This window comes from Myotis davidii, unplaced genomic scaffold (assembly GCF_000327345.1).
Source record: "Myotis davidii unplaced genomic scaffold, ASM32734v1 scaffold8, whole genome shotgun sequence".
NCBI classification, from domain to species: Eukaryota; Metazoa; Chordata; class Mammalia; order Chiroptera; family Vespertilionidae; genus Myotis; species Myotis davidii.
Genome location: NW_006299520.1, coordinates 1,558,278 through 1,569,066, shown reverse-complemented (window position 1 = coordinate 1,569,066; position 10,789 = coordinate 1,558,278). Strand labels below are relative to the sequence as shown.

Here is a 10,789-nt window from a genome sequence, read left to right as displayed (position 1 = left end):
GCGCTCCCTGCTCCCGCCCGGGCTCTCGTTTCATTCGGAAGCTCGGACTCCACGACCCGCAGTGGAAAATCGCTTTTAAACATCGGCCTGTTTGCCTGCCTGCTCCGGCCGCCGCCCACTTTTCCGGAAGTTTTCTCCCAGCGCGTTTGCAGGGTTTTAAATGTAACCTTTTAAATCTGTTGGAACCAAGGCATTTGTGGGCGGCGAGAGGATACGTTTCACACCGTCCCGGCTGCGCCCGCCGCTTTGCTGGTCTTTTGTGCGCTGTGCGCGCAGCTCCGGGAAATCAGTGGGTGAAGCCCATCGTTGCTCTTTTTCCTTCCAGTCAACACCCCTCCCTCCCCCCCAGCTGCAGTTTGCACAAAAGAGGTCAGAATTCACTGTCACGGTGCCTGCAGGGAAGAGGGTATCATTTAGAGGTGTGAGACCGAGTCCTGCTGGAACGGAAGCTTCCGTGCGAGGGGTCCCAGCCCCAGGCCCCGGCTCCGCAGGCCGCTGTGCTCCGTGCTGGTTTCGAGGCGCCGTCTGTGGCGGCCGCTTTAGAATTGGGAGGGGATGGTGGCGTTTATAAAGGTTTGTGTTAGTGAATTCCTGATGCATCTCGCTCGCTCTTACTGGTCAGTGTGCCTCGACCTGCAGAGACTGGGCATTAAAAAAAACCGTTCCTGCCTAATTACTGCCGCACTGTTGCTGATGGGTTTTGCCAGGGAAATTCTTAAACTATTGAAAGTTGTCTCCAGAAAAGGGGAGGAGACCGAGGAGAGAATATTTTGATCTAAGTAAATGTCCATCTGTCTTTAAAGTTGTATGTTTAAAATACAGATATATGTACTTAGTGCTAAGGGGCCTATCTATATTGCATTTATTTTAATTAACTTTTCCCAGTTAGAAAGTTTTTGTGATAAATTGCTTGTGAATTACATGTATTTTCTAAAGTGTGAATCATTTTTAGACTTTATGGACATCATTGAATACCAGTGTATAAATGCTCTTGACTATGAAAATAGTTTCCTAAAATAGCTTTTTTTTTTCTTTCCAGATTTACAGCTTTGAAGAGACTACTTTTTTCCCCTCGTTTTTTTCCGCTGCACTAATAAATCCCATTATGGAGACCCAGAAACTTTATAAAGGGATATAGCTTGAACTCTGTGGAGTGTAATTTTGTGTATGAATTATATTTTTTAAATGTGAAGGGTTTTCAGAAAGAATACTCAAGTTAATTACTGGTACATTATGTAATACAATATTTTATTAGGTATTTATGATACTACAAAGGACAAGCTGTTACCTTGATAAATTTATCTGTAATTACGAAATGAATGATATAGGTGCATGATCCTTAAATGAAAGACAGGTTAATTTTTAAATGCAGAGTAGAAAGTTTCTCCTGTGGAAATTTTATGGTTAAATTAGTTAAGTTAATAGAGAAAATACCTTCAATTGGTCAAGCATAATAATAAAGTGGTATGCAAAGTTAGGAAGAAAAACAACATAATGATGCTGCAGGAAATGTAAACATATAGACAATAATTAACAAAGGAGGAAAAATTAGCAGTTTGTGAGCTTTAAGCAAAATTCATTTCATTTGACATCATAAACAGTATAACAGGAATAAATTCAACAAAGCTTGTGGGTATTGATGTCCCCAAAAGCTATCTGAAACTAATATAATCCACTTAAGTAAATACTACGATAGTAAGTTGTGTGAATTAGCCTTTAGATAATGTGGCCATATGAAGACTTTAATTCTTGTTTACTAGACTAAAACAAGATTTTGTATTTTTTATTTTTGGAAATTATATTAAAGTGCTTGTAGAGAAAGAAGCCTGCATAAAGTTTTTTTTCCTTTTATAGCATCATCAGTAATTGGCTTGATATCCAGGCTTTGTAGTTTACAACCAAAAGCAAATTTAGGTATTCTGTAGTTGTTTAGAACTTTGGAAATATAAACCTCCTTTAAAAGTCAATTAGTTTTAAATATTTTCAGAAGCGTATTGACTGCTTTCAGGTCATAATATTAGTATTACACTAAGTAATGACTTAACAGCACCTGAGTTACCTAAAAGAGTTAATTTAATCCCAAAGAGTACTACAGAGTATCTTGGTAATTTAGAGGGGATAGTCATCCTACCCGAGTGTAAACGTAGGTGTAAATCCACTAAACTAGGTGTAGTAAATTTTGCCCATCAAAAAGTAAAATCACTCATGCACAAAACTACCTCCCAACGACTTGTCCCAGGTCCCTCATATCAAAAAAAGACTATAATGGAAGATAGTACTATCTTGTCAAATTGGACAATTGACAACAAACACAAAATGAAATACGACTTTTCCTGTGAACTCTACAGAATGTCTACGTACTCGACTTTCCCCACTGGTGTTCCTGTCTCAGAAAGGAGTCTTGCTCGCGCTGGTTTTTATTACACGGGTGTGAATGACAAGGTCAAATGCTTCTGCTGTGGCCTGATGCTGGATAACTGGAAACAAGGAGACAATCCTATTGAAAAACACAAACAGCTCTATCCTAGCTGTAGCTTTATTCAGAATCTGGTTTCTGTTACTGGTTTGGAGTCCACCTTTAAGATGACTTCTCCAGTAAGAAACAGTTTTACACATTCGTTGTCTCCTACTTTGGAACAACGGGGATCGTTCAGTGGGTCTTACCCCAACCTTTCATCAAACCCTATTCATTCTAGAGCCGTGGAAGACCTCTCCTCATTGAGGACTAACCCCTACAGTTACGCAATGAGCACTGAACAAGCCAGATTGCTTACTTACCACCTGTGGCCATTAACTTTTTTGTCACCATCAGAATTGGCAAGAGCTGGTTTTTATTACATAGGACCTGGAGATAGGGTAGCTTGCTTTGCTTGTGGTGGGAAACTAAGTAACTGGGAACCAAAGGATGATGCTATGTCAGAACACCGAAGACATTTCCCCAACTGCCCATTTTTGGAGAATTCTCTAGACACCCTGAGGTTTAGCATTTCAAATTTGAGCATGCAGACACATGCAGCCCGGTTGAGAACATTTATGTGCTGGCCTTCTAATGTTCCAGTTCAACCTGAGCAGCTTGCAAGTGCTGGTTTCTATTATGTGGGTAAGAAACTTACACATCTCTACATTTTATCTAGTTCATTTTGATTGACATTCGAGAATACGTGTGTATTTAATGTTAGTCTTTTGTTTCCTTAGGTCGAAACGATGATGTCAAATGCTTTTGCTGTGATGGTGGCTTAAGGTGTTGGGAATCTGGAGATGACCCCTGGGTAGAACATGCCAAGTGGTTTCCAAGGTAATGGTTTTTAAAGGTATTCCTGCACAAAACTGCTTAAAGAAGTAGGAATCCTGGCATGGTTAAATTTACATCTCACTATAACAAAGCTTCTCTTATGCTGTTGGGGAATGAGCCTTTTAAAACTTGCAATTTGAACTTTAATTATAATTATTTTTATTGAAAAAGTTGTAGAATGTTCTGTGCATTTTTCTTTTGTAAGTCATATATTCATGGTATAGTTCAACTTGACTCATTTACAATTATGGCGGCCATGCATTTCATTTTATTTCCTATTTTGCTTTAAAGGAGACTTAAGGATTAAAGATATATAAAATAGAACAAAAAGAACATAAGTTAGAAAAATGTAAGAAGGGAAAAGGAAAACAAGTGACATAAAATAGATTTATGAATAAAATATTTCATAATAGCTGAAACCGGTTTGGCTCACTGGATAGAGTGTCGGCCTGCGGACTGAAAGGTCCCAGGTTCGATTCCGGTCAAGGGCATGTACCTGGGTTGCGGGCACATCCCCAGTAGGAGATGTGCAGGAGGCAGCTGATCGATGTTTCTCTCTCATCGATGTTTCTAACTCTCTATCTCTCTCCCTTCGTCTCTGTAAAAAATCAAATATATTTAAAAAAATTTCATAATCATACAATAAAATCTGATTGTTAAGTCTGATTATACTTGTAAATAATTTTTTTCTGCACATTTTTGTCTTGTGATATGTCACATATCTCCTTTGGTCACTGTCTAGCAGTATCTCCTATTTTTAGAAAGAATTAGAGGCATTAGTGAAAATAGAATTGGAAATTAATTCTCTTTGTATTATTGAGTAGCTATGTGAACTTGAACAAATTGCATGATGCCTTTGAGCTTCTCTCCTCTTCTGTAAAATGAGGGAGTTGGACTAGATGATTTTTAAAAATATTGTGGTAAAATATACATAACATAAAATTTATCTAATTTTAACCATTTTTAAGTATACATTTCTGTGGCATTAAGAACATTCACATTGTTTCTTAGTCATTACCACCATCCATTTTCAGAACTTTTCATCTTCTTAAACTGAAAGTTGTATTCATTACACTAACTCGGCATTTACCTGGCCCCCTAGCCTCTGGCAACCACCATTCTACTTTCTGTCTCTATGAATTTGACTACTGTAGGTACCTCTTATAAATGGAATCTATACTATAAAAGGGTAATATGCTAATTAGACTGGACATCCTTCTGGACAAAGCCATGGTGGTGGGGCCGAGGCAAGGTGGTTAGGGGCGATCACGCTGGCAGGGGAGAGCAGTTAGGGCAATCAGGCCGGCAGGGGAGAGCAGTTAGGACTATCAGGTTGGCAGGGGAGAGCAGTGAGGGCGATCAGGCCGGCAGGGGAGCAGTTAGGGGCATCAGGCAAGCAGGCAGAGTGGTTTGGGGCGATCAGGCAGGCGGGCAGGTGAGCGGTTAGGAGCCAATGGTCCCAGATTGCGAATGTCCGATTGCTGGTTTGGCGGGATCGGGCCTAAACCGGCAGTTGGACATCCCCCAAGGGATCCCGGACTGGAGAGGTTGCAGGACAGGCTGAGGACCCCCCCACACACACACATATGTATTTTGTGCACAAATTTCATGCACCGGGCCTCAAGTTGTATAATATAGATAATGTTTTGACCTGTGAGTGCCTTTCACAATATAAGACATCTTTGGAATCCCTTCAGGAAATTAAAAAGTCCTTTTATCATTTTTGTGTAGAGTTAAAAAAAATTTGGAGAAATATTTTAGTATGGCCCAATACATTGTTAAAAGTTGTATTTTAAAATTTTATCTTTAATATTCATAATATGTCAAGATAAATTTTGACTTTCCAACTCTGAAAAGTGACATATATTTTGTTTAAATAATTTATGTAGGAAAAAGCATATTTTATTGTCAGATATTTAAATAACCTAATTATATTCGACCTTGGGATTGTGTACATATAACTTGAAATTTGAGTATACTGTATGAAAAAGACAAACAGCTTTCTAATTCCAGTGTTTGAATTGCTACATTTTATCCTTTATAAAACAAAACAGTCTTGGTTTATTTCTGTAACTTGTGTTTTGCTTTCAATAGTTAAATAAGAACTTAGTGATGCTTTTTTGTAAACACTTCTGAAAACAGCAAATTTCCATTGTCGGTAATCTTTAATCTTAGTAAATGAAAACCCCAAATAAGTAATTGTTATCGCTATATTTTAACAGTTTACTTATTTATTTATCAAATATTTGGGTGCTTAATGGATACTCTTTAGATGCTGGGCACATAACAGTGAATAAGACACCCAAAAATTGTCCTCATGGAGTTCATTGGAGAAGGGGAAAATTTATTATACTTCCTATCTTTATTTTTTTAATTTATTTTTTTGGTTAATCCTCACCCGAGGATATTTTTCCATTGATTTTTAGAGAGAGTGGAAGGGAGAGGGAGAGACAGAGAGAAACATCAATATGAGATACATTGATTGGTTGCTTCCCACATGTGCCCCAACCAGGGCCAGGGATTAAATTTGCAACCAAGGTATGTGCCCTTGACCGAAATCAAATGTAAAGTTAAATTTTTTTTTAACTTTACACAAAAATGACAAAATTAGTTCACAAGCTGTTGCTCTATCCACTGAGGCAAACCGGCTAGGGCTATACTTCCTAAATTTAATTGTTATGAATATAAATTAATCAGTTTCAGAATGAAAATAATTTAAAACTATACAAAGATCAAAACACAGTAACAACTAGTTCTGTTACTTGGTTGATAACAGAGCATGCATATGATCGTTACTCATTCCACCCACTCACCAACTGAAGGACATTTGAGTTGTTTCTAGTTTGGAGCAATAATGAAGCCACTCTAAATATTAATAAAACATTTGTGGACACATGTTTTCATTTTTCTTGGGTAAACATGTCCAAATGTGATTGATGAGTTGTATGGCAAGTTTTGTTTTAACTTTATAAGAAACTGCTAAATTGTTAAATGTTAAATTTCCACTGGCATGGTATGAGACCTCCGGGTGTTCCACATCCTTAACAACATTTGGTATTGTCCGTCTTTTTATGTTAGCCATTCTAATAGATATGGACATAGTGACATTTCACTGTCATTTTAATTAGCATTTCCTATTGATGAATGATGACGAGCTTCTTATTTGATTATTTACCATCTATACATCTTCTTTGGTGAAGTGTCTGTTCAAATCTTTTGCCCATTTTTATGTTTTCTTTTTTTAAATTAAGTTTTGCTAGTTCATAATATACTCTGGATACAGTGCTTTATCAGATGTGTTTTGCAAACTTTCAGTCTGTGGATTTTCATTTTCTTAACAGTGATGAGCAGACATTTTTAATTTTGATGATGTCAGTTTATCAGTTTTCTCTTGTGGATTATGCTGTTGGTTTCTTATCTGAGAATTTGGTACCTAACATGAGGACAAAAAGATTTTCTCTTAACGTTTTTTCTGTTTTACATTTTACATTTACATTAATGATTTGTTTATTTTTATATATAGTATGGGCATAGGTTGAAGTATATTGTTCTAGTTGTCTAGTACTATTTGTTGAAAAACAAAAGTTATGAAATGGAAATAGATTTTATGTGAACTTCCTGAAACACCTTTTAGAAATCTTAGTAATTTGAAAATGAGTACTTGGGAAACACTGTCACATTATAGATGAAAATATTTGATTCAGGTTTTTTTTGGAGGGTGGGTTTGTGCTTTAAATGTATTGGAAGAATGGATACTAGAGAAAGATTAGCAGTTATTATATTATGAAAGATCACATTTTAGGAATACTGTACTACAGTTTCTGAAACTATGTTAAATCCCCAAATTGTCTATAACAGCATTATTCAAGCCTCAGTTTGTGTTCCTTTGTAGATCTAGACCCTTTTATTGTTGTTAACTGTGTTAATGGATCTAAATAGAAAATATCAGAATGTATCAGCACATAGTAAGAGTCTAATGTTTGAGAATTTTGTTTCTGGTAGGTATGTATGTATGCTACATTGTGATGTAAAGTGCTTCAATTATGGGGTACAAAATGTATGAAAGCCACTTTTCTAGAATGATCAGGTTATATTTTTGATCTAAAACAATTTAAAAAAATTTTATTTGTATGTTTTAGGTGTGAGTTCTTGATACGCATGAAAGGACAGGGGTTTGTTGATGAGATTCAAGCCAGATATCCCCATCTTCTTGAACAGGTAAATACATTTTTATAATTGACATCATTGAGTTCTCCTAAATAATAATTGCAAAAATATGTTAGAAGTAATCATTACATTTGTTTTTCAGGTATAGTTATAGGTTTTGTATTCATATTAATACCTTTTATTTTTTTAACTGCCTTGTTAAGGGGTTATAAAAAAGGTTGTCTTTTGTTTTCAGTTTTTTGAAAATCACTCCACAAACTACTGTACAATTTGTAGTCAGTTGGAGGAGAATCTTTAATATCTCCTCCATCTTTTCCAGAAAAGAATATAGAATTGTCAGGAGTTTGGTACCTCTGAGAGTGGTCCAGTTGAAATACGACTTTCTAAAAGAAATGAGAAATCATTAATACTTTTTCTTATTTTTCTGAAACTAGAGATACACTTGAATTCTAATTTGGAAGTAGGTGAAGTTTAAGGACATTTTTATGATGATTAAGGTAAAACAAAGCAAAGTGAAGAATTATTTTTTAATATGTTACAGATATTAGAGAGAGAGGAAGGGGGAGATAGAGAGAGAAACATCGATGTAAGAGTGAAACATCTGTTGGTTGCCCCCACACGTACCCCGACAGGGGATTGAACCTGTGACCTGGGTATGCACCCTAACTGGGAATCGCACCAGTGATCTTTTGGTGCATGGGACAGTGCTCCAACCAACTGAGCCACACTGCTCAGGGCAAGCAAAGTGAAGTATTATGTAAATTTTCCAGTTTTCAAAGAGTCTTTATACTACTTATAGAAAACTTACCTTAATATTGCTTTGTGCAGGCTGTTTGAAATTTTTTATTGTACCCATTAATTTTTCTTCTGTTTCATAGCTGTTGTCAACTTCAGACACTCCTGGAGATGAAAATGCTGATCCACCGAGTATGTATGAAAATACTTCAATTATGGAATGGGAATTTTTATAAGAATGCTGGGAATGAAAGTATGTAAACAAAAGATTTCTGAGGTCATAGGAAAAAAAAAGCTGGAAGCTAATTATAAATAATGAGTATACTAAGATTCATGATATTGTCAGAGGATTTTTAGAAATATACTAATCTTTCTTAAAGTACTGACATTCCAAGTGGGGAGATAAGACACATGTAAAAGAAAAACAACTGTAACAAATAGCTCAAGGAATACCAAGGAAATGTGCAAATAATAAGCCCTCCAAGGAGGAAAAGTTGTGTGCTATAAGCTAGCATATTTGAAAAGACCTAGTTCACATCTCATTTAGGAATTAGGCTAGATGTTAGGTGTTTTTTTTTTTAAATATGTTTTTTATTTATTTCAGAGAGAGGGAAAGGGAGAGAGGGATAGAAACATCAATGATGAGAATTATTGATCAGCTGCCTCCTGCCCCTCTTTCCCCCCCACTGGGGACTGAGTCTACAACCCGCACATGTGCCCTGACCAGGAATCTAATCTCTACCTCCTGATTCAACCACTGAGCCACACTGGCTGGGCTAGATGTTTGGTATTTGTCAGGAGAGCTTTTTATCATGAAAGGGGTTGAATTTTCTCAAATGCTTTTTCTGACTCTATTGAGAGGATCATGTTTTTTATTATTTATTTTGTTAAAGTGGTTTATCATGTTTATTGATTTGTATATGTTTGAACCATCCTTGCATCCTTATATAAATTCCACTTTATCATAACTAAGATTCTTTTAATGTATTGTTTAATTGCTTGCTAGTATTTTGTTGAGAACATTTGCATCTGTATCATAAAGGATATTGGCCTGTAGTTTTCTTTCATTTAGTGTCCTTATCTGGCTTTAGTATCAGTGTAATGCTAGCCTCATAAATGAATTTGGGGTTTTCCCTCTTTAACTTTTTGGAGGAGTTTGAGAAGGATTGGCATTAATCTTTTTAAAATCTTTGGTGGAATTCACCAGTGAAACCATCTGGTCTCAGTCTTTCTTTGTTGGGAGGTTTTTGATTATTGCTTCAGTCATTTTAGTTGTTCTTGGTCTGTTCACATTTTCTATTTCTTTATGATTCATTGTTAGTAAGTTGTATGTTTCTAGGAATTGATCAATTTCATCTAGACGATCCAGTTTGTTAGCATTAATTGTTCATAGCAGTCTCTTAGGATCCTTTGCGTTTCTGGTATTTCTTTTGTAATGTTCTCTTTTGTTTATAATTTAAGTCTTCTCTTTTTTTTGTATGAGCTTAGCTATGGTTTTTCCATTTTGCTTATCTTTCCAAAAAACCAACTCCTAGTTTCTTTTTTTCTATTTTCTTTATAGTCTCTATATCATTTATTTCTGCTCTAATCTTTGTTATTTCCTTCTTTCTGCAAAGTAGGGCTTATTTTCTTTTACTGATTTCATGATGTTTCAAATTGGGTTGTTTATTTGAGACTTTTTAAAAAAATATTTTTATTGATTTCAGAGAGGAAGGGAAGGGAAGAGAGAGACAGAAACATCAATGATGAGAGAGAATCACTGACCGGCTGCCTCCAGCACACCTGAGCCCACAACCCGGGCATGTGCCCTGACTGGGAATCGAACCATGACCTCCTGGTTCACAGGTCAATGCTCAACCACTAAGCCATGCCGGCTGGGCTTGAGACTTTTTAATGCAGGCATTTATTGCTATAAACTTCCCTCTTAGAACTGCTTTTGCTGCATCCTCTAAGTTTTGGATACGTTGTGTTTTGATATGATTTCAGTATTCTTAAATTTGTTAAAGCTTGTTTTGTGACCTGACACATGATCTATCATGAAAAATGTTCCATGTGAGTTTGAGAAGAATGTTTTTGGTGCTATTGGATGGAGTGTTCTGTGTATGTCTGTTAGGGCCACTTGCTGTTACTCAGGTTCACTATTTTTTTTGTTAATTTTTTGTCTGGATGACCTATCCAGTGTTGAAAGTGGGTATTGAAGTCCCCTGCTATTATTATTTCTCTCTTTAGTTTGCTTTAAATATTTATGTACGCCAATGTTTGGTACACATATATTTACAATTATTATAGCTTCTTGATGAAATGACCCCTCTAGTGACTTCTTTGTCTTGTTACTGATTTTGACTGAAAGTCTTATTTTATATAAGTACTAGAGGCCCAGTGCACAAAAATTTGTGCATGGGGGGGGGGTCCTTTAGCCCGGCCTGTGCCCTCTCGCAGTCTGGGACCCCTCAGGGGATGACCACCTGCTAGCTTAGGCCTGCTCTCCGGAGGATTGGGCCTAAGATGGCAATCAGACATCCCTCTGGCAGCCTGGCAGCCCTCGGGAGATGTCCACTTGCCAGCGGGGGGCAGACACAAGCTGCAGTCAGACAT

General features: G+C 36.7%; 1 protein-coding gene across 4 annotated transcripts in view; it reads left to right on the top strand.

Annotated features, from left to right (window-relative positions):
- Positions 1-10,789, top strand: part of BIRC2 (baculoviral IAP repeat containing 2) — a 28,673-nt gene that overhangs the window by 7,501 nt on the left and 10,383 nt on the right. For 2 of the 4 annotated variants that reach the window (XM_015571454.1, XM_006775241.2), the window contains exons 1-5: positions 397-573; positions 1,040-3,100; positions 3,196-3,295; positions 7,432-7,510; positions 8,338-8,386. In XM_015571454.1, coding sequence (XP_015426940.1) covers positions 2,206-3,100; positions 3,196-3,295; positions 7,432-7,510; positions 8,338-8,386 — 1,123 coding nt within the window. In that variant the 5' untranslated portion in view covers positions 397-573; positions 1,040-2,205. Of the gene's footprint in view, positions 1-139; positions 370-396; positions 574-1,039; positions 3,101-3,195; positions 3,296-7,431; positions 7,511-8,337; positions 8,387-10,789 lie in introns of those variants that run through there. The other 2 variants (XM_006775242.2, XM_015571453.1) reach the window with 2 other exon arrangements.